The sequence below is a fragment of the Sapajus apella genome, unplaced genomic scaffold (assembly GCF_009761245.1).
Source record: "Sapajus apella isolate SASKATOON/1434 unplaced genomic scaffold, GSC_monkey_1.0 scaffold51, whole genome shotgun sequence".
Classification (NCBI taxonomy): Eukaryota; Metazoa; Chordata; class Mammalia; order Primates; family Cebidae; genus Sapajus; species Sapajus apella.
This window is the reverse complement of record NW_022436991.1, coordinates 9,995,746-10,018,141: the sequence shown is the minus strand read 5'-3', so window position 1 is coordinate 10,018,141 and position 22,396 is coordinate 9,995,746. Positions and strand designations below refer to the sequence as shown.

Genomic DNA, 22,396 nt, shown 5'->3' with positions numbered 1-22,396 from the left:
AAAAAAAAAAAAAAGTCCACAAGATATATATTGAAAGAGTTCTCTTCCAGTCTTGACTCTGGTCACTCAATTCTGCTGTCCAGAGACAACCAATGTTAAAATTTTCTTATGTCTCCTCCAGAGACATTCAGTGCATATCTCTTTTTCCTTATTCACATGGTAGCACACAGTGTACTATGTACATGCTATATGGTGCAATTTACCATGCCCACTTACTATCTTGAGGATCAGATATTAGTTCATAATAATGCATAATACTGCATTTATGGATATAAGATCATTAATCAGTTTCATCTTCACAAACCTTTATTTTTAAATTTTATTTTATATTTTGAGATGGAGTCTTGCTGTGTCCCCCAGGCTGGAGTGCAGTGGTGCAATCTTGACTCACTGCAATCTCCATCTCCCAGTTCAAATGATTCTCTGGCCTCAGCCTCCCGAGTAGCTGGGATTATAGGCACCTGCCACCATACCGGGCTAATTTTTGTATTTTTTTTAGTAGAGACAGGGTTTTACCATGTTGGTCAGGCTGGTCTGGAACTCCTGACCTCAAGTGATCTGCCCACCTCGGCCTCACAAAGTGCTGGGATTACAGGTGTGAGCCACTACTTCCGGTCTTAACAAACCTTTATGTTATTCCTTTTTTTTGGAGATGGAGTCTCTCACTCTGTCGCCCAGGCTGGAGGGCAGTGGCATGATTGTGGCTCACTGCAACCTCCATCTCCAGGGTTCAGATAATTCTCCTATCTCAGTCTCCCAAGTAACTGGGACTATAGGCGCACGCTACCACACCTGGCTAATTTAATTTATTAAAAAATTTTTAGTAGAGACGGGGTTTCACCATGTTGCCCAGGCTGGTCTTGAACTCTTAAGCTCAGGCAATCTGCCTGCCTTGGCCTCCCAAAATGCTAGGATTACAGGCATGAGCTACCACATTTGGCCCAAACCTTTACATTATTTCTAATATTTGGTTATAAAACGAGAGCTGTGATGACTAATGTTGACATACATCATTTTGCACTTGTGCGGTGTGTTTGCTGAATACCTTCCTAGAGGTGGAATTGCAGGGTCACATTGTGGCTTTGTTAGATACTGCTATGTGACTGGCCCTTTACTTGTTTACACTCTCATCAGCAATATCATAACATTTACATTGCAGTTCCAGTGAACTGTTTGGGCAAGGGCTCAGGTATTTGGCCAAGGTCATGCGGTAACTGACTTGCTCAAGGTCACAAAGCTGTGAGAGGTAGGACTCCATCTACCTGTCCATCAACAGTACTCACACAGCTCTGCTCCCCATTAGGTATGACAATCGGTGCCGGAACCTGAACCAGGAGCAGGTGGCCCAGAAGCTGGCCAAGGTCCCCAAGCCTTCGATCCGCTTCCGCCTGGAGGAGGCAGCGCCGGCCTTCCAGGACCTGGTGTATGGCTGGAATAGGCATGACGTGGCCAGCGTGGAGGGAGACCCAGTCATCATGAAAAGTGACGGCTTCCCCACATACCACCTGGCCTGCGTGGTGGATGACCACCACATGGGCATCAGCCACGTGCTGCGGGGCTCTGAGTGGCTCGTCTCCACTGCCAAGCACCTGCTCCTCTACCAGGCCCTGGGCTGGCAGCCGCCCCACTTCGCCCACCTCCCCCTGCTCCTCAACAGGGATGGCAGCAAGCTCTCCAAGAGGCAAGGGGACGTTTTCCTGGAGCACTTCGCTGCTGATGGCTTCCTGCCTGATTCCTTGGTGGACATCATCACCAACTGTGGCTCAGGTTTTGCAGGTACCTGCCCACCTGAGCAGTCCCAGCAGCAGAGAGCATGGCCAGGAGGAGCGGGGGTTTGGCTCAGATAGGCCTGCTCTTTGGTTCCCAGCTGCTTTGCCACCTACCAGCCAGGTGACCTTGGACAAGTTCATTCTTTTATTCAACAAACGTTTATTGTGCCAGACGCTGCATTAAGTGCTGGGGCTACAATAGTGAGCAAGATAGACATGATCCCTGTCCTCAAGGGGCTTACAGTCTCTGAGCCTCAGTTGCCTATCTGCAAAATGCGGATAAGTGTCTATCTCATTGGATTAGGATTCACTGAGCTCAGGAGTGTAAGGTACCCAGCCCAGCAGCTGTCACACAATAAGCACAAAAAATGACAGACCCTATGATTATAACAGTTACATTATTACTGCTATTACAAGCATGTATGCTAATAGTATGACCAGTATTCATATGGATCTAGTTTCTTTTTTTCCTTTTTCCTTTTACTGCCAGATGAGTCTAGTTTATTTCAAGCTGAGCACTTATCCATGGTCCAAGGCTTAGACCCAAATCTTGAAGAAGCAAGCATCAAATAGGATGACCCCCTTTGTGGCAAGGATTTTTGAAAATGTGTCCAAATTAGTCTGCCCGCCAGTCTCATTTCATTTAACACAACATACTATTAAGGGGTAGATACATCCACTGTTTGTAAGAGGATTGCGAGGCTCAGAGAAGCTGAGTAACTTGCCACAGTCACACACCTAGTGAGAGAGAATGGCATTTTAGGCCTATGCCTGATCATGATGCCTGCTACCCTGTGGGACTGAGCTGCTGCTCACAAGAAGCAGCTCCCAGCACCATGGTTCTTAACTGTTGACTGTGCTTTGGAATCAACTAGGAAGCTTGTAAAATACGCCCAGACCCCAACCAAAACCAGTCGACTCAGAGTCTCCGGTACAGCCAGGCTGTGGGTGTACTGTTCCACAGCTCATGTCTTGAGAGTAATGGGGATGGGTTTAGCTTGATTGTTTTCAGACTTTTTTTTTCTTTAACAACAGAACTCTTTCTGAAAATTAAGAGCTCATTCAGCCTCTTGATATATACATAGCTAGAAGTTAAATCCGTTTATTCAAGTGGAATGTGGGGCCCAGGGCTTGCTAACCCAGCCTCCCTTGTGTTTGAAACTAGAAGGAGGGCAGGTGCAGTGGCCCATGCCTTAAGCCCAGCACTTTGGGAGGCCAATGTGGAAGAATCATTTGAGCCTGGAGTTTGAGACTAGCCTGGGCAATATAGCGAAACTCCATCCCTTCAGAAAAAATTATTTATTTATTTATTTATGAGCCAGAGCCTCACTCTCACCCAGCCTGGGATGCAGTTGTGTGATCTTAGCTCACTGCAACCTCCACCTCTCAGGTTCAAGTGATTCTTCTGCTCAGCCTCCAGAGTAGCTGGGATTACAGGTGTGCACCACCATGCCTGGCTAATTTTTGTGTTTTTAGTAGAGACGGGGTTTCACCATGTTGGCCAAGCTGGTCTGGAACTCCTGACCTTGTGATCTGCCCACGTTGGCCTCCCAAAATGCTGGGATTACAGGTGTGAGCCACCATGCCTGGCCCTACAGAAAAATTTAAAAATTAGCTGGGTGAGGCAGGCTGGAGGATCACTTGAGCCCGGGAGTTGGAGGTTACTGTGAGCTATAATTGTACCACTGCACTCCCATCTGGGCAAGAGAGCAAGACCATGTCTCTTAAAAAAAGAGATAAAGTGGAAGGAGGAAGAGAGGAAGGAACCTGAGTGGCTGGGCCTCTCTTCTTTACAGGGAACCAGATGGGCAGGACTCTGCCAGAGCTGATCACACAGTTCGACCTGACCCAGATCACCTGCCACTCAGCCCTGCTGGACCTGGAGAAGCTCCCAGAATTCAACAGGTGAGTGGGGAGTGTGGCGAATCCCCTGGTGGGAAAGGACTTTCTTGCTCTTGACGGTCCCTACAGCAGAGGGGATAACAGGCTCTGGTACCTAATTCTGTGTGACCATGGCTAAATCACCTAACCTCTTTGAGCCTCTGTTTCCTCTTCTCTAAAATGGGATTAATAACATAATCCCATTTTATATATATAACAATCATATAAGATTGTTGCATGAAGGAATCTCGTATAGCCCTGGCACATAGAAAGTGCTCACTAAATGGTACGTATGTTTTTATCATGAGCGTTGTGTTCCTGGCCACCCCTTGTCTGGACTCTGTTACCAACCAAAGCCTGGAGAGGGGTATCTTCATTTTAGACTCACCTACCCCACTCAGCCTCACACCCAGCCAACACAGTGAGTGAGCACTGTCTCGTGGCATCCAGTTTATATTTCATGTATTTGATATTGCAAGTAGCTCTTCACTTTGGAACCTCCAAATATCATTCCAACTCAGATCACTGTTGACGTGTCTGAGTCAAAGGGTATTAGTTGACCAGGCATGGTGGCTCCCACCTTTAATTCCAGCACTTTGGAAGGCCAAGGCAGGCAGATCACTTGAGGCCAGGAGTTTGAGACCAGCCTGGCCAACATGATGAAACCCCATCTCTACTAAAAATACAAAAATTAGCTGGGCATGGTACATGCTTGTAGTCCCAGCTACTTGGGAGGCTGAGGCAGGAGGATTACTTGAACCTGGGAGGCAGAGGTGCAGTGAGACAGGATCACACCACTGCACTCCACCTGTGCAACAGAATGAAACTCTGTTTTTAAAAAAGACAAAAAGTTATGCCGGGTGTGGTGGCTCACTCCTGTAATCCCAGCACTTTGGGAGACCGAGGCGGGCAGATCATGAGGTCAGGAGATGGAGACCATCCTGGCTAACATGGTGAAACCCCGTCTCTACTAAAAATATAAAAAATTACCTGGGTGTGGTGGCATGCACCTGTAATCCCAGCTACTTGGAAGCTGAGGCAGGAGAGTCGCTTGAACCCAGAAGGCAGAGGTTGCAGCGTGCCAAGATCATGCCACTGCACTCTAGCCTGGGTCACACAGCGAGACTCCGTCTCACAAAGAATATATGTAGTTTGTACTTTTATCATTTTATGTTTCTTTTTGAGATTGGATCTTGCTCTGTCACTCAGGCTGGAGTGCAGTGAAGAGATCATGGCTCACTGCAGCCTTGAATTCCTGGACTCAGACGATCCTCCTGCTTCCCCTTTTCAAGTAGTTGGGACTACAGGTGTGCACGTATGTTTGCATTAGCCAAATGCCTGGCTAATTTTTTATAGAAACTGAATCTCACCATGTTACCCAGGCAGGTCTCGAACTCCTGGCTTCAAGCAGTTCTCCTGCTTCAGCCTCCCAAAGTGCTGGGATTATAGGCATGAGTCACTGTGCCTAGCCTTTTGTCTTCCTTATTATAGAGAAAGTGATATCTCAGGGAGAAATGGAGCCAGGTCAGGAGAGAGAATTTGTGATTCATTCAAGTCCTCCTTGAAGCGTAAACAGTAGTCACAAGGAAGATGAAGGTGGACTTTTGCTTAATGTGAGTCAGGGAAGGGTTGGGAAGTTAGGATTAATGCCTGTAGGTTTAATGCAGCCAAAACTGCTGTTATTTTTAGACTTTTTTTTTTTTGCGACAGTCTTCTCTCTGTCACCCGGGCTGGAGTGTAGTGGTGCGATCTCAGCTCACTGCAACCTCCACCTCCCAGGTTCAAGCGATTCTTGTGCCTCAGCCTCCCAAGTAGCTGGGATTATAGGTATGTGTCACCACACCCAGCTAATTTTTGTAATTTTAGTAGAAATGGGGTTTCACCACGTTGGCCAGGCTGGTATAGAACTCCTGACCTCAGGTGATCCACCTGCCTCAGCCTCCCACAATGCTGGTATTACAGACGTGAGCCACTGCACCCAGCCCCTGTATGTGTTATCTATCACAAGCATGGTCATGAGGGCCACTTGATTTTTTTCCTTCAGCTGTCTCATCTAGCTATTTAGGAGGTTCTAGACAAGTTTTTCTTAGTACCTTTAAAAATATATATTATTACATTTTTTGGCCAATCTGCGTTGCAAATAACTTTCCTAAGCGTGTCATTTGTCTACCCTCTGACATGCCAGTGCCTCTTTTCACACCCCCAGCTCCGAGATGAGGTTGTAGTACAGGTCTTGCTGTCAGTGTATTCCATGAAGGCCCTCAGTTAATCTCCACGACCGTCCTGTGCAGGAGTCCCTCTTGTTATCCCTACTGGATGAGGATCCTGAGCCTCCAAGTGGTTTTATGACCTGCTGCAAGCACCTGGTAGGGCGGTCTTCACACACAGACCTGTCCGATTTCAGAGCCCATGAGATGCTTACCCATGCCTTACCCTGTCTGCCCTTCTTCCATGCCATAGACAAGGAGCTAAGCATCTCAGCATGGTGCTCTGCCCTGGGTAGCTCTTGTCTCTCCGGTCTCTCTAATTCTGCCCAGGAGAGGGGAGGGCAGCATAGAGGGCTGAGGATGACAGGGGGTGGTTTGAGGGTTGGAGTTATAGAGGCTTTCCTGCTTCCAAAGGAGGGAATATGGTAATTAGAAGAATTCTGGAGGCCAGGCACAATGGCTCACACCTGCAATCCCAGCACTTCGGGAGGCTGAGGTGGGCTAATCTCTTGAGGTCAGGAATTCTAGACCAGCCTGGCCAATATGGTGAAACCTTGTCTCTACTAAAAATATAAAAATCAGCCAGGTGTGGGGATGCACAGCTATAATCCCAGCTACTCTGGAGGCTGAGGCAGGAGGATCGCTTGGACAAGGGAGATAGAGGTTGCAGTGAGCTGAGATCGTACCACTGCACTCAAGCCTGGGCAACAGAGTGAGACTGTCCAAAAAAAGTAAAAAACTAAAAAATTTTAAAAAACGAGGAATTCTGGAAAGGAGAAGGCCTAGTCTTTTAAACTGTGAGCACTTAATTCAAACACGTCGGCCCTCTGCCTCCTAATCCTAGAAATCATATTCTTGACCTCCTTTTCTGTGCTAGAGCCCCACCATTGAAGCTGGACTAGAAGGCAGACACTCTGTATTCTGCTTTGTAAATTCAGCTTCCTGTGGAAGCCAGGCAGGCAGCATAGGGAGGCAGTGGGCGGTGTAAGAGATATCGAGGAGCAGAGGGACTGACAGACTGCAGTGATGCTCCTGTCAGTCTAAAGGGGGCAGCCTCCGCTCTGCCCGGCCTGTTGAAGTCATGGGCAGCAAGGGCTCTTTGCAGCTGGATCCTCTGATAGCCCAAGAGAAGTCAGAACTGTGTTTTTCCATGATCTCTTCTAGTTTAAAATGTTGGCTACTGTCCAGGTGCCATGGTTTATGCCTATAATCCCAGTGCTTTGGTTGAGCCCAGGAGTTCGAGATTAGCCTCAGCAATATAGTAAGACCCTGTCTCTACAAAGTAAGTTTAAAAATTAGCCAGGTGTGGTGCACGCCTGTAGTCTCAGCTACTCACTCAGGAGGCTGAGGCAAGAGGTTTGCTTGAGCCCAGGTGTTTGGCACCACTGCACTCTAGCCTGGGCAATAGCAATACCCTGTCTCTAAAAAATAAAAATAGCTGGGTGAGTGGGCTCATGCCTGTAATCCCAGTTCTTTGGCTGAGGCCAGCAGATCACTTGAGGTCATGAATTTGAGACCAACCTGGCCAACGCGGTGAAACCCCATTTCTATTAAAAATACAAAAATTTAGCCAGGCATGGTGGTGGATGCCAGCTACTTGGGAGGCTGAAGCAGGAGAATCGCTTAAACCCGGGAAGCGGAGGTTGCAGTGAGCGGAGATCACACCACTGCACTCCAGGCTGGGCGACAGAGTGAGACTCTCAAACAAAAACAAAGCCACTGAAAACAAAGCATGTGTCCGAGTTGCTTGGGACCTTCAACCTTGGTCACAGCCCTTTCTTTTTGTAAATGTAAAGAGAATTCTACTTCTAGCTTGTGAAAAGGAAGGCTTTTGTGACCTGATATGTCCTTCTTCCAATTTCACCCTTTCCCCGGGGGAGAGACAGTTTTGGTGGGTTGGGGTGTTGGCAGCAGAACAGCCCCTTGACTTCTCGCCCAGGCTGCACCTCCAGCGGCTGGTGAGCAGTGAGAGCCAGAGGCGCCTGCTGGTGGGGAAGCTGCAGGCCCTTGTGGAGGAGGCCTTTGGGAGCCAGCTGCAAAACAGGGATGTCCTCAACCCAGTCTACATGGAGAGGATCCTCCTGCTGAGACAGGTTGGTGTCAGGGGTCTGGGAGACTGAGGAAGGGGGTACTGGGTGCCCCAATTCCTCCTCCCTTCCAGAGTTCTATTCCTAGTTCATTCAGACTTCTTGCTTCCCCAGGGTCACATTTGCCGCCTGCAGGACTTGGTGTCCCCAGTGTACTCCTACCTGTGGACTCGCCCTGCGGTGGGTCGAGCGCAGCTGGATGCCATCTCAGAGAAGGTGGATGTGATTGCCAAGCGTGTGCTGGGGTGAGTACCCGTAGGCTGAGCTCTGGGTTCCACAGCCTCCTTCCCTTGCTCCCTCCCACGGCCCCCTTTCTTTCTTCAGGGCTGGGCTGTTGGGCCCCCGGCACAACCCCATGGCTAGTGAAGAAGTAACCCTTCACTGGATTTCATTGGTGAGGAGGGCTTACCCAGAAGACCCAGGCTTTCCATGGACGTAGGCCTGTGTTCACTGCTTTCCCCAACATGGGTTGCATCCCAGCTGTGCCACGTACTCACCAGTTTATGTCACCTTGCTCAGGCAGCTTCCCTTTGGCCAAGTTACTGCACCTATTTGAGCTTCCTTTTCCTTCTTGGTAAGAGAGAGATGATGCTAATTCTTATTGTTAACAGTAATGACTTTCAATTACAAACACAACCAAAGCTGGCTTAGGCAAGAGAGGAATGATTGCTTATGTAACTGCAGAGGCTAGAAGATGGGCTGCCTGAAGCACAGCTTAATGCAGAAGTTGGTACTCCGTTACCAAGATTCACTCTCTCTCTGCCTTTCACCTTCTGCCCCCACTCCTCCATGCGGACCATGCTTCCTGCACACGGACCATGCTTCCCGCAGAAGCTCTGTATTAGGTAACTAGAGGGCAGGTTTCTCTATCAGACAAAAGAAATGACAGCGCATATCCCCTGTGGAATTTCTCCCTTACGTAGCAATCTGCAGGAAGCAGCTCAGGGCTCATCCTCCCACCTCAGCCTCTTTGAGTAACTGGGACTACAGACTGCCACACCAGCTAATTTTTTTATTTTTTTATTTTTTGGAGAGATGAGGTCTTGCCATGTTGCCCAGGCTGGTCTCAAACTCCTAGGCTCAAGTGATCTTCATGCCTCAGCCTCCCAGAGTGCTGGGATTACAAGTGTGAGCCGTGGTGCCTGGCCGGAGCCTATTAGTTATAATTCATCAGGATTCAGTGTCCTAACTGCCCATCTCCACCATGAGGCTGGATTTCAGATTTGCTCTGGGACTCCCTTTTGAGTCAGGAAAGCTGATATACAAATGTTCAGGAGCTGCCAGATCACTAGAAATCCCTTCTGTGCCCATACCAAGGTCTGGGCCAGCTCTAGCGGGTCTGGAACTGCCATTGTTCCTGGCCTGGGGCCTGGGCCCTGTCATTCTTTCATCAGTTCCCCCCTGCAGCCTGCTTCCCCGCAGTGCCATTGGAGAGAGTGTCTGCTTCTTTCGCACATTATATTTTATATATTCAGTATTTCATCTCCTGGATTTTGTAAATAGCAGTACTCACATGACCCAGTTAATAATTGTCTCAGTCCACAGGGTTGCTATAGCAAATAACATAGACTAGGGCTTCAGCAGCAGACGTTTATTTCTCATAGGTCTAGAAGCTAGAAGTCCAGGTCAGGGTGCCGCCAATTCGGTACGTGGTGAGGGCCTTGTTCCTGGGCCCTTCCCTTTTCCAGCTCTTCGCTGTGTCCTCATATGGTGGAGGGATGAGGGACCTCTCTGGGGTGTCTTTTGTAAAGGAACTCATCTGTGTATGAGGGCTCTGCCTGAATGACCTGATCACTTCCCAAAGGCCACACCTCTGAATACTGTCACCTTGGGGGTTGAAATTTCAACATTTAGGGGAACACAAACATTCAGAACATAGAGATGATGCAATAAGAACGATCACCCTTGTCTGAAACTGAAACTCATCTGCTCCAGTGCTGATAGTTAGTAAGGAAATCTGTCTGCACTAAAAGGCTGTTTCTTCAAATCACTATGAACCCAGTTCCCTGAGCCAGAAGTGGTCCATACTGAGTTGACTTTGGAATGCAGTTGCCTGGACTGTGTTTGGGCAGGCAGGGTCAGAATTGGCATCACAGGTCATCTGGACCAGGAAGATGTCCAGCCCAGTTCCTCTTCCGTGTCTTCATTGTGGAATCTCCAGTAATAACTGAGGGTAGGCTGGGCACTGTGGCTCGTTCCTGTAATCTCAGTATTCTGGGAGGGTGAATGGGGAGGAGACCAGCCTGGGTAACATACCTTGACCCCATCGTTACAAAAAGTAAAAATAAAATTAGCTAGGTATGCTGGCAGGCACCTGTGGTCCCAGCTATTGAGAAGGCTAAGGTGGGAGGATCATTTGAGCACAGGAGTTTGAGGCTGCAGTGAACTATGATCATACTACTGCAATTCAGCTTGGGTGACAGAGCAAGACCCTGTCTCTCAAAATAATAATAGTAATTATTATTATTTTTAAAAACTTAGAGGAACTTGGAAGTTGCAGTGAAATACACTCAACCCCGTCCTATTCTCATCTCTTGACTTTAACTCAGAATCAGGGCTGGGGCAAATTTGTTGCAAGTCCAGCTCTAACTGAATAGAGAATTTCCCCTGAAACTAAAGCTTTTGCAGAGAGGATCTTGCTCTGCTGGACTGCCAGGATGTGGGGGATGGTTGCTGGCCCCTTTGAATTTAGATGCTAGGGTGTTTCAATTTGTGGAAGAAGGGTTGTAGCAAGTTGGTGGTGGGGCCATTGCTGGAGCTGGGTGGGGCCTTCTGATTTCTTCTGTTCTCAGCTATATCTCCAAAGAAGTCTCCCTCTACAAATCTCAAAGCTATATTTCAGATAATTTCCCAGAGATTATCCATTATTCTATGTCACATCTATTCCTAAGTTTCTTTTTTGTTGTTCTTCCTGCAAGCAGACCTAAGTTTCTTTTTAGCTCCTTTTGTAATATCTCAAAGCTCATGAATGTACTTAAGGTAACTAATTTTTTAAAACTTTAAATTCAAATATAAAATGTAATACTTGGCCGGATGCATTGGCTCACGTCTGTAATCACAGCACTTTGGGAGGCCAAGGCGGGCAGATCACCTGAGGTCAGGAGTTCAAGACCAGCCTAACCAACATGGTGAAACCCCATCTCTACTAAAAATACAAAAATACTAGCCACAGGAAGTGGCACATGCTTGTAATCCCAGCTACTTGAAAGGATGAGGCAGGAGAATCACTTGAACCCAGGAGGTAGAGGTTTCAGTGAGCCGAGATTGTGCCATTGCACTGCAGCCTGGGCAACAGAGTGAGACTCCATCTCAAAAAAAAGATGTAGTACTTCTGAGTATTTATCATGTGTTCAGGCACTTGGTGCTTTATAAGTTTTAACTCTTTATGATAGCCCTGGGGAGGACAGATACTATTATTTATTTATTTATTTATTTATTTATTTTTTGAGACGGAGTTTCGCTCTTGTTACCCAGGCTGGAGTGCAATGGCGCAATCTCGGCTCACCGCAACCTCCGCCTCCTGGGTTCAGGCAATTCTCCTGCCTCAGCCTCCTGAGTAGCTGGGATTACAGGCACACGCCACCATGCCCAGCTGAATTTTTGTATTTTTAGTAGAGACGGGGTTTCACCATGTTGACCAGGATGGTCTCGATCTCTTGACCTCGTGATCCACCCGCCTCAGCCTCCCAAAGTGTTGGGATTACAGGCGTGAGCCACCGCGCCCGGTGATACTATTATTTATTGATGGATTTTGAGACAAAGTCCCACTCCGTCGCCCACGCTGGAGTGCAGTGGCACGATCTCAGCTCACAGCAACCTCCACCTCTTGGGTTCAAGCAATTCTACTGCCACAACCTCCTGAGTAGCTGGGACTACAGGCGCCCACCACCACCCCTGGCTAATATTTTTGTATTTTTAGTAGAAATGGGGTTTCACCATGTTGGCCAAGTTGGTCTCAAACTCCTAACCTTAAGTGATCTGCCCATCTCAGCCTTTAAACGTGCTGGGATTACAGGTGTGAGCCACTGCTCCCGGCCTCAGATACTATTATTCTCCCCACTTTACAGATGAGAAAACTGAGGCATAGAGCTTACATGACACAGAGGTAGCAATAAGTAAAGCCTCTTATGGCACCTCTTACCCCCCTGCATTGTGCCCGCTGGCTTCTCTGTGCGTGGTCCCTTGGTAGTTATTTCTTCCTGACCTGGATAAGGAAGCGAGTGGTCGATATCTTCCTCACCTCCCTCAAAACAGGCCTGAACACTGATTGTGCTGCTTGTACTGTAGCTGATCAATAACCTTCTTAAGCCCTCCCTCCCACCCACTTGCCATTGGCCCATGCAGGTCCTGTAGACTGGCCCTCTTCTTCCAGGCTTCTAGAAAGATCTGGTGTGACCTTAACTCAGGATGCGCTGAGTGGAGAACTAAAGAAGCTTTCAGAAGGTCTGGAAGGCACCAAGCACAGTAATGTGATGAAACTCCTCCGGGTGGCCCTCAGTGGACAGCAGGTGAGGCAGGGACATGGGTTGGATTGTTCCCTGGAGCCCCTCATTGATCTTTTCAACTTACATTTCCTAGCAGGCATCGAGCTCAATGTTGGGGATACAAAGATGAATGAAACATGATCACCCCCCTCATTCAGTCAATCAGCAGACACTATTTACTACCTACTATGTGCAAGCATTGTGTTAGGTACAGTAGATACAGTATAGAATGACACACATACATAATCTCTGTCTCCATGAGGTTTGCAGTTTATTGGAGATAACAGACCTAGCAACAGCTTACTTAATATGGGAAAAACAGGCCGGGCATGGTGGCTCATACCTGCAATTCCATCACTTTGAGAGGCCTAGGCAGGCAGATTGCCTGAGGTCAGGAGCTTCAGACCAGTCTGGGCAACTTGGTGAAACCTTATCTCTACTAAAAATACAAAAATTAGCCAGGTGTGGTGGTGCACGCCTGTAATCTCAGCTACTTGGGTGGGTGAGGCACGGGAATCACCTTAATGGCAGACGGAGGTTGCATTGAGCTGAGATCGCACCACTGCACTCCAACCTGGCAACAGAGCGAGACTTCATCTTTAAAAAAAAAAGATGGGGGGTGTAGGGGAAGAAACAGGCTCCTGGGACCCATCGTTGTCCAGGGAACCAACACAAGTGCTGATCCTCGGAAGACAGGCAGCGGTGTGGGGGCTGGCCCGGGAATAATTTCTGCAGACTGAGGCTGAGCTTCAGTTCTTTAGGCGATATTTGCTCTTTTTGTTCTTAGCAAGGACCTCCCATAGCTGAGATGATGGTGTCTTTGGGACCAAAAGAAGTGCGGGAACGAATCCAGGAGGCGCTTTCCAGCTAGGGAGAGGATGTGTCTGGCAGTGGAGATTGCCCTAAGAACCTGTGACCTTAGAAACAGCCTTCAGAGACCAAAAGGAGACCTGGGGCCCATCAGGAAGTTCGCCAAAGGAACTGAGAGTGAAAACAATCTATGACTGCATACAAGTGCATTTATGACTCCACCACAGGCCGGTCCTTGCCAGTTGGCTGGGGAAGCCCAACCCATCTCCTCCTTGACTCTGGAAAGGCATTCTCCATGACTCGTTTTTCACACATTACACAGAGGAGGTTAGGAGTTAGTTCACGGAAAAGCTAACATCCCGGAACAGTGCAGAAGGCTTGGGTTTCAGTTTGCTAGGGCCACCATAACAAAATACCACAGAACCAGTTGGTTTAAACAACAGAGATTTATTTTCTCACATTTCTGGAGGCTAGAAATTCAAGATCAAGGTGTCAGCAGGCCTGGTTTTTCCCGAGGCCTCTCTTGGCTTGCAGACAGCTGTCTTCTTACTGTGTCCCTATGCGGTCTTCCCTCCATGCACGCACATGTCTGGTTTCATTATGTGCCCAACGTTCCTCTTCTAGGAGCACCAGTCAGACTGGATTAGGGCCCACTCCACCCTGCCAGCCTCATTTTAACTTAATCTCCTCATTAAATGCTCAGTTTCCAAGTGCAGTCTCATTCTGAGGTGCTGGGGGTTTCTCATTGTAAGAATTTAGGGGGACAAAATTCAGCCCGTAGCAGCTGGGCAGCAGGACTCATGGGTCCCAGTTCTCAGGCCCCAAGGACCAGAACAGTGAAGGATATGTGACACAAGCAGGGCTGAACTGGACACCAGGCTTTCTTTGGGGTTGTAAAGGGAGAAGTGACCTCCACTGCCAAGGGTAAGTGCTCTTGTCTTATGCTACCCTTTATTCTTGAACCTTGGGGCAGCCTGTGTCTCCCTTCCCTAAATGTCATCTGTTCCTGTTTTCTAGTCCTCCAGACCTGGTCCTTGGACTGGAGACCTCCACCCTGCCTATTTATTTTGTGGCTTTCGCTTCAAATCCATCTCTTCCTTCCTCCATGACTTGTAAGTCATCATCTCTGCTGGTTTCTGAAATGAGATAACGCTTCTTGGGATCTTCAGTGAAGAGGAATAGCAAAAGTGGCAGCAAGATGGTGGCAGGGTACACAAACGCCTACGAGGCTTCTAGGCTTCCCCTGCATGGCAGCCAGCCTCTAAGATGGCCCCCAACCATCCCTTCTTTCTACTGTTCACACCCTTGTGTGGTTTCTTCTCACACTGAATAGGCCTGACTTGTGTAACCATTATGCTATTGAAGAAATGAGAGTTTGACTTCTGAGGGTAAGTCGTAAAATAAATCATGGCTTCTGTTTTGTTCTCTTGGATCACTTACTTTGGGGGAAGCCAGCTTCCAGGTCTTGAAGATACTCAAGCAGCCTTATGGAGTGCTCCATGTGACAAGGGATCGAGGCCTCCCAACAACAGCCACGGGAGTGTGCCATCCTGGAAGCTGGTCCTCTATTTCCAGCCAGGCATTCACATGACTGCAGTCCTGGCTGATCTTGACTGTGACCTCTATAGGAGACCCTAAGCCAGAACCACACAGAGAAGCTGCTCTGGAATTTCAGACACACATGAACTGTGAGATAGTAAATGTTTATACCTGGTTTGGGGATAATTTGCTCTCTGGCAGTATACAATATATTTCTTTTGTCCAGGGAAGTAGAGAGAGGCGATCACAGAGTTCGTTGAGCCCCATAGAGTCCTAGTCTTTGCTTAAAGAATATACCCAGCCAGACGCGATGGCTTACACCTGTAGTCCCAGCACTCGGGGAGGCGGAGGCAGACGGATCACAAGGTCAGGAGTTCAGGACCAGCCTGACCAACATGGTGAAACCCTGTCTCTGTTAAAAATACAAAAAAGTTAGCTGGGTGTGGTGGCATGTGCCTGTAACCCCAGCTACTCAGGGGGCTGAGGCAGGAGAATTGCTTGAACCCAGGAGGCGGAGGTTGTGGTGAGCCAAGATCACACCACTGTACTCCAGCCTGGGTGACTGAGCAAGACTCGGTCTCAGAAAAATAAAACAAGAATATACCAGTTCTTTCCAGTACAGAATCCATTAAGTTCGTTGGTTACAAGCAATAGAAACCAATTTTGCCTCACTTAATGTTTATTGGAAGCAATAGGAGAACCACAGCATCTACAAAAAAGCCAAAAAACCAGGTCTTGGAAAAAACAGAAACTGGCTACAGGAGCTAAGGGCCAGTCTTGTCCGAGTTCAAGACACATGTCCAGGACACATGAACTACACTGTTTTGTTGTTAATTTCTCTGTGTTTTCCTCTCAGTTCTGGATGGCTCTGCTCAAGGTTCAGATTCTGAGGAGCGAGTATGTTTTGGGCTAACTGAGATCTTGCTGCTGTTCCTTGGCCAGAAATAGGTAGTCCCACAGCGATTATATGCAATGGAGGCAAAGTTGTTCCCAAGGAAAACTAGGGAGCTTTTTCCAGAAGAAGATGTAATGGCAGAAACAACAGGTGGTTGACCACAGAAGGGGACAATAACAACAGTATTTGTGATTTATTATGCACTTGCATGAGGCTCACCCCCTCCCAAGTGTCAGATAATGCTGGTAAATGCCTAGTCCATCATCTCAGTAATTTTTTGTCATAATCCTGTGAGAGAAGCAGTATTTTTTTTTCAGTTACAGATATGAAAACTGAGGCTCTGAAAAGTTAAGTAAAGCTTCCTAGGTTGGCTGGGTGCGGTGGCTCACACCTGTAATCCAGCACTTTGGGAGGCCGAGGCAGGTGGATCACAAGGTCAGGAGTTTGAGACCAGCCTGGCTAACATGGTGAAAACCTGTCTCTACTAAAAATACAAAAAATTAGCCAGGCATGGTGGCATGCACCTGTAATCCCAGTTACTCAGGAGGCTGAGACAAGAGAAGTGCTTGAACCCAGGAGGTGGAGGTTGCAGTGAGCAGAGATCATGCCCCTGCACTCCTGTCTGGGTGACAGAACAAGACTCTGTCTCAAAAAAAAAAAAAAAAAAAAAAAGTTACCAGGAGTTCCTTGGCTCATGATCAAGAATGTGAGTGTTTTTAACAATGTGAGTGGTCAAAATGCTAAGTGGATTCTGATGTATCTACAACATGGATGAACCTCTCGGAGTTGATGCTAAATGAAATGTTAGTCACAAAAGGACAAATACTTCCTAACACTTTGTGAGGCCAAGGTGGGAGGGTTGCCAAAGGCTAGGAGTTTTGAGAGCAGCCTGGGCAACATAGCAAGACCCTGTTTCTACAAAAATAAAAGTTTTTGTAGTCACCAGGTAAGGTGACATATGCCTGTAGTCCCAGCTGCTTGGGAGACTAACGTAGGAAGATCACTTGAGCTAAGGCATTAAGGCTGCAGTGAACTATGAATGCACCACTGTACTCTAGCCTGGACAACAGAGCAAAACCCTGTGCCTAAAAACAATGAATAAATAAAAGGATAAATACTATAAGATTTTATTCCAGGCTGGGTGCGGTGGCTCACACCTGTAATCCTCCCACTTTGGGAGGCCAAGGCGGGCGGATGACTAGGTCAGGAGATCAAGACCATCCTGGGCAACATGGTAAAACCCCATCTCTACTAAAAATACAAAAATTAACTGGGCGTGGTGGCGCGTGTCTGTAATCTCAGCTACTCCGGAGGCTGAGGCTGAGGCAGGAGAATTGCTTGAGCCAGGGAGTCAGAGTTTGCAGTGAGCCGAGATCATGCCATTTATACTCCAGCCTGGTGACAGAGTAAGACTCCGTCTTAAAAATTTTTTTTTTTACTTATTTGAAGTACGTGAAATAATCAGAATTATAGAGGCAGAAGGTACAATGGTGGTTGTCGGGCTTGGGGCGGCAGAAATGGGAAGTTACTGTTTAGGGTATAGAGTTTCAGTTTTACAAGACGAAAAGTTACGGGGGGGTTCTACGGTGGTGATAACTGCACAACATTGTAAAGATATTTAATGCCACTGAACTGTACACTTAAAAATGACTGAGATGGTAAATTTTTATGTTTTCTGTATTTTACCACATTTTTAAAAAAATGGTAAATTAGAGTTGGGTGCGGTGGCTCACACCTGTAATCTCAATACTTTGGGAGGCCAAGGCAGGTGGATCACTTGAGGCCGGAAGTTCTAGACCAGCCTGGCCAACATGGTGAAACCTCATCTCTACTAAAAAGTATAAAAATTAGCCAGGTGTGGTGGCACTTGCCTGTAATCCCAGCCACTTGGGTGGCTGAGGCACGAGAATCACTTTAACTCCCATTGTATTCCAGCCTAGGGAACAGAGCAAGACCCTGTCTCAAAAAGAAAAGTGAAATTAATAAAGCTGCTCTTTCCTCAAGTTGAATGTGCTGTGCTGTCTGGAAAGCAGCTCCAGATGTCTGTCTTCTGTTTGGGGGTTTTGCTCAGGATCAGTAGGATTGGTTTATTGTTTTTGTTTTTTTTTTTAAGAGAGAGGGTGTTGCTCTGTTACCCACACTGGAGTGCAGTGGCACAATTATAGCTCACTGCAGCTTGAACTCCTGGGCTCAAGTGATCCTCCCATCTCAGACTCCTGAGTAGCTGGTATCACAGGTACATGCCACCACACCTGTCTAAGTAAAAGTGTTTGAAGGAATTTCACACGTTTCACCATGTTGTCCAGTTTGGTCTTGAACTCCTGACCTCGTGATCCGCCCACCTCAGCCTCCCAAAATGCTGGGATTACAGGCATGAGCCACCATGCCCAGCCTTCACATATTTTAAATAACCTCAAGCCCATCCCCAGTGTTTTGAGAGTATAGTGCACCAGTGAAGGGCACAGAGGCTGACTGTGTAGATTCAGAAACATTCTGCTCCTTATTCTCTTGTTACTTTTCTGTATCTCAGTTTCCTTGTTTGCAAAACAGGGATAAGAATTTTACCTGTCTCGCCAGGGAAATAAAGAATTTTACCTGTCCCAGTTACTCGGGAGGCTGAGGAAGGAGAATTGCTTGAACCTGGGAGATGGAGCTTGCAGTGAGCTGAGATTGCACCACTGCACTCCAGCCTGGCGACAGAGCGCGGCTCTGTCTCAAAGAAAAAAAAAAATAGAATTTTACCTGTCTCAAAGAGTTCTAAGGATTGGAACACATAATATGTATGAAGTTCTTATTTTATTTTATTTTAAGACGGGGTTTCACCGTGTTGGTCAGGCTGGTCTTGACTCCCCACCTCAGGTGATCCGCCCGCCTTAGCCTCCAAAGTGCTTGGATTACAGGCGTGAGCTACCACGCCCGCCCTCTGTCTCAAAGAAAAAAAAAAAAGAGAGATAGGAGAGAGATAGGGGAGAGAGTGGGAGAGGGAGAGAGAGAGGGAGAGGGAGGGAGGGAGGGACTCTAAAAACTGATGCTTTTTATTTATAAATGTTAGTGGTTCTGTCCAGCCCACCATTACTAGACTGCCCTATAAGTCCCCTCAGTAAACCTCCTGCCTCATTCAGTGGCTCTGGATCTCTTCCGCCTTTCAAACTTGGTACCATCCCTACTGAAGTTAATAAGGGTAGGTACAACAGCATCAATGGAAAATTATGCATAGTCTAGACAGCACAACCTTTGAGGTTCTAGCCCTTCTTTGTCTTTGAGAAGTCATAATTCTGTTAAGTTGCAGATAGCTGATAGTAATGCAAAATCATTCTTGCCTATAAATAGCTAAGTTAATTCTGCCCACCAAAGGGACAGCTCTCACCCAGGTGGAAAAGCCCATTTTGCATCCATTTGCACATTCCTCTTACGTTCCTTTTTTTCCAGATAAATTGGCCCTTCATTGACTTCACTTTTGGATTGATTATGACATCTGCTTGGTTCCCTCATGTAATTAAATAAAATATTTAACACGTGTTCATTTCATAATTTTGAGAATCATGACATACTTTTTTGGGAAAATTATCTCTTAACAAAATAAGTAAATAATACAACGATGGTAAACTGTGTGATGCAGAAAATAAAGCAGAGTACTAAGCAATGCAGGACATGTTATTTTATAAGTGTTCCAGGAAAACCCTTCTGAGAGCAAGAATGCAAGCACATAGGCCAGGCACGGTGGTTCATGCTTGTAATCCCAGCACTTTGGGAGGATGAGGCAGGTGGATCACGAGGTCAGGAGTTCAAGACCAGCCTGGCCAACATAGTGAAACCTCATCTCTACTAAAAATACAAAAAAATTAGCTGGGTGTGTTGCCATACGCCAGTAATTCCAGTTACTTTGGAGGCTGAGGCAGGAGGATTGCTTGAACCTGAGAGGTGGACGTTGCAGTGAGCTGTGATCGTGATATTGCACTCCAGCCCAGGCGACAGAGGGAGACTGTCTCAAAAAAAGCCCCAAAAAACCAAAACACAAGCACTGTAGGAGGAGGTCGAGGCAAGAGGATCTCTTGTATCCCAGGTGTTCAAACCAGCCTGGGCAACATGGTGAAACCCAGACTCTACCAAAAAAAAAAAAAAAAAAAAAAAAGGAAGAAAAAAATATTAGCCAGGCATGGTGGTGCCTGCTGGTAGTCCCAGCTCCTCTGGAGGCTGAGGCAAGAGGATCACTTGAGCCTGGGAGGTGGAGGCTGCAGTGAGCTGTGATCATGCCATTGGACTCCAGCCTGAGTGACAGAGCAAGACCCTATCTCTTAAAAAATAAAAATGCTAAAGTAATTATTCATGTTCATCTGAAAATCAAATGTAACTGGGCGTCTTGGTTTTTTTTGTTTGTTTTTTTGAGGCGGAGTTTCACTCTTGTTACCCAGGCGGGAGTGCAATGGTACGATCTCGGCTCATTGCAACCTCACCCTCCGGGTTCAAGTGATTCTCCTGCCTCAGCCTCCCAAATAACGGATTACAGGCACATGCCACCATGCCCAGCAAATTCTTTATTTATAGTAGAGACGGGGTTTCTCCATTGGTCAGGGCTGGTCTCGAATACCTGAACTCCTGACCTCAGGTGATCCGCCTACCTCGGCCTCTCAAAGTGCTGGGATTAGAGGCGTGAGCCACCGTACCCAGCCTGGCGTCTTGTATTTTATCTGTCAACCGTACTGTGAGTGGTCTCAGAAGACCCGCGTTGGGTGGAGGGGTCTGGGCTGAGAAATATCCCGGCCATTCCCGCTTGGAGGCGGGGCCTGGGAGTGGGCGTGGCACGGAGGCCCCGCCCCGTCACGTGCCCACCGCGCCTGCCGCGTAGTCAGCCAGAGAGCGCGCCAGGCGGCAGCGAAAGAGGCAGTGGCTCCCGCGGTCGCAGCGTCGGGGCTGGGGCGATGGCGGCGACCGCGGTGGCTGCAGGGGCGGGGGCCGTGGCGGGAACCGAGTCGGCCCAAGGTCCCCCGGGCCCGGCGGCAGCGCTGGAGCTGTGGCTCAGTGAGTAGCCTGGCGGGCCCTCGGCGCGGGTGTTGCGCTGCACGTGAGGCCTCGCTTCCCGCCTCCCGGGGCCTTGCTTCGGGGCAGGCTGCCGCAGGGGAGACCAGTGGCGGGGTAGGGAGTTCTGGGCCCCGCCTGGCGGGGAGGATCGCCCAGTGGTCCCCCGAGAGGAGCCCCAGGCATCCGCCGGGGCTGCGGCCCACGACTGGGCTCTGCCCCTCCCCCTCCGCCAACCCCCCCGCAAACCCCCACCCCCCACCTTAGCCGTAACACAGGACCCGGACCCCAATGGCTAAGTATCCTGCGCTTTCTGCTGCGCCAGGCACTGTGCTCACAGCGGCTCGGCCCTCGTTCCCACCCGGAGCTGGCTTCTTAACCTCAATAGGGAAGCGGGGACGTTGAGCCTTAAGGAGACGCAGTCGAGCAAGACACGCAGTCTCTTTGGGGCTGAGAAATTTCTATCTGGCTACTGCGTCAGAAAGAGCTTATTTGCTTTTTGTTTGTGTTTACTTTGGCCAGACTTTTTTTTTCTTCATTACAATGGCCAGACTTTTTTTTAACGTGTATATATATATATATTTTGTGTGTGTTTTGTTTTCTAAGAGACGAGGTCTCATGTAGCCTTAGTTGGGCTCAAACCCTTTGGCCAGAATTCTTCTGCATGTCTCCTGCAAGCTTCACAGTAATCTTAGGGGTTACTATTACCTCCGTTTTAGCAATGAGGGATCGAGGTTCAAAGAGGATAAAGAATATTCCCCTTGTACCTAGCCCTGCCAGGTGCCCGGAACACTGAAATGCATAACACAGGGGTCCTTGCTCACAAAAACATTTTTTAGTGGGTACAAGCCGGCAGGCACAGCACCTTACTAACGGGATTGGCGAGGAGTAGGAGGACGTTTGTTTCACCTGTGGTGGTAGGAGTTGGTTTGTTTACCTGGGTGTTGTCACAGCCGACCGCATTCCAGGCAGAAGAAACTGCATGTGCAAAAGCTGGGGAAAAGAGAATGTGGAGCACTCCGGGAACAAGTAGGTCAGTCCGCTGGAGTGCAAGCCTAAAGCGCAGGAATCCGGGAAAGAGGCTGCACGGCTAATTGGGGCGAGATCTTCGAGAGCCTAGTGTGCTGCAGAAAGGAGTTTATGTTTTATCCGAGGGCAGGGGAGCTGTTTGGGAGTTTTTCAGCTGGAAAATCTATCTGATTAAGGAAGCCTGTTAAAGGCGTCACTTGCAGCAAATATGGTGCTAAATTGGGTGGAGAGGGTGAGACTTGAGGCAGGGAGAGCAGCTAAAAAGCTTTTCTGGTGGTGGTTGGGGGCTGCAGGAGGACCATGTGAGGAGGGGAGAAGTAATGAGCAGGCGCAGTCAGCAACCTTGGTGCCTTGGAATGGAGGCAGGGGACAAGATTTTCAGCTCAAGGAACTGGTAGCTTACAGATGCCTCCCCTGTGAGGAGGAGCTGGTTTAGGAAGAGAAGATTGAGATGTGGAGTTTGGGGTGCTTGTGGCATAGTCAAAAAAGATATGTTCTCTAGGCAGCTAGTTGGCACCAGAGAGGGTGAGTGTGGGATGTACAGTTTGGGAGTCTTTGGTTCACTGGCAATGAGCTTGCCGGAGAAGCGCGCGCGCGCGCGCGCGTGTGTGTGTGTGTGTGTGTGTGTGTGGTTTTTTGTTTTTTTTTTTTTTTTGAGACGGAGTCTTGCTCTTTCGCC

General features: G+C 48.2%; 2 protein-coding genes across 3 annotated transcripts in view; both read left to right on the top strand.

The window, feature by feature from the left end:
- EARS2 (glutamyl-tRNA synthetase 2, mitochondrial) overlaps positions 1-14,655 on the top strand; it is a 24,848-nt gene extending 10,193 nt beyond the window's left edge. The window contains exons 4-9 of the mRNA XM_032242707.1: positions 1,251-1,776; positions 3,566-3,674; positions 7,797-7,950; positions 8,059-8,189; positions 12,317-12,452; positions 13,216-14,655. Of these exons, the coding sequence (XP_032098598.1) occupies positions 1,251-1,776; positions 3,566-3,674; positions 7,797-7,950; positions 8,059-8,189; positions 12,317-12,452; positions 13,216-13,299 (1,140 nt within the window). The 3' untranslated portion in view covers positions 13,300-14,655. The remainder of the gene's footprint in view (positions 1-1,250; positions 1,777-3,565; positions 3,675-7,796; positions 7,951-8,058; positions 8,190-12,316; positions 12,453-13,215) is intronic.
- Positions 14,656-20,499: 5,844 nt separating this feature from the next.
- GGA2 (golgi associated, gamma adaptin ear containing, ARF binding protein 2) overlaps positions 20,500-22,396 on the top strand; it is a 43,664-nt gene continuing 41,767 nt past the window's right edge. The window contains exon 1 of one of the 2 annotated variants that reach the window (XM_032242948.1): positions 20,500-20,691. In XM_032242948.1, coding sequence (XP_032098839.1) covers positions 20,592-20,691 — 100 coding nt within the window. In that variant the 5' untranslated portion in view covers positions 20,500-20,591. Of the gene's footprint in view, positions 20,692-21,282; positions 21,722-22,396 lie in introns of those variants that run through there. The other variant, XM_032242949.1, reaches the window with a different exon arrangement.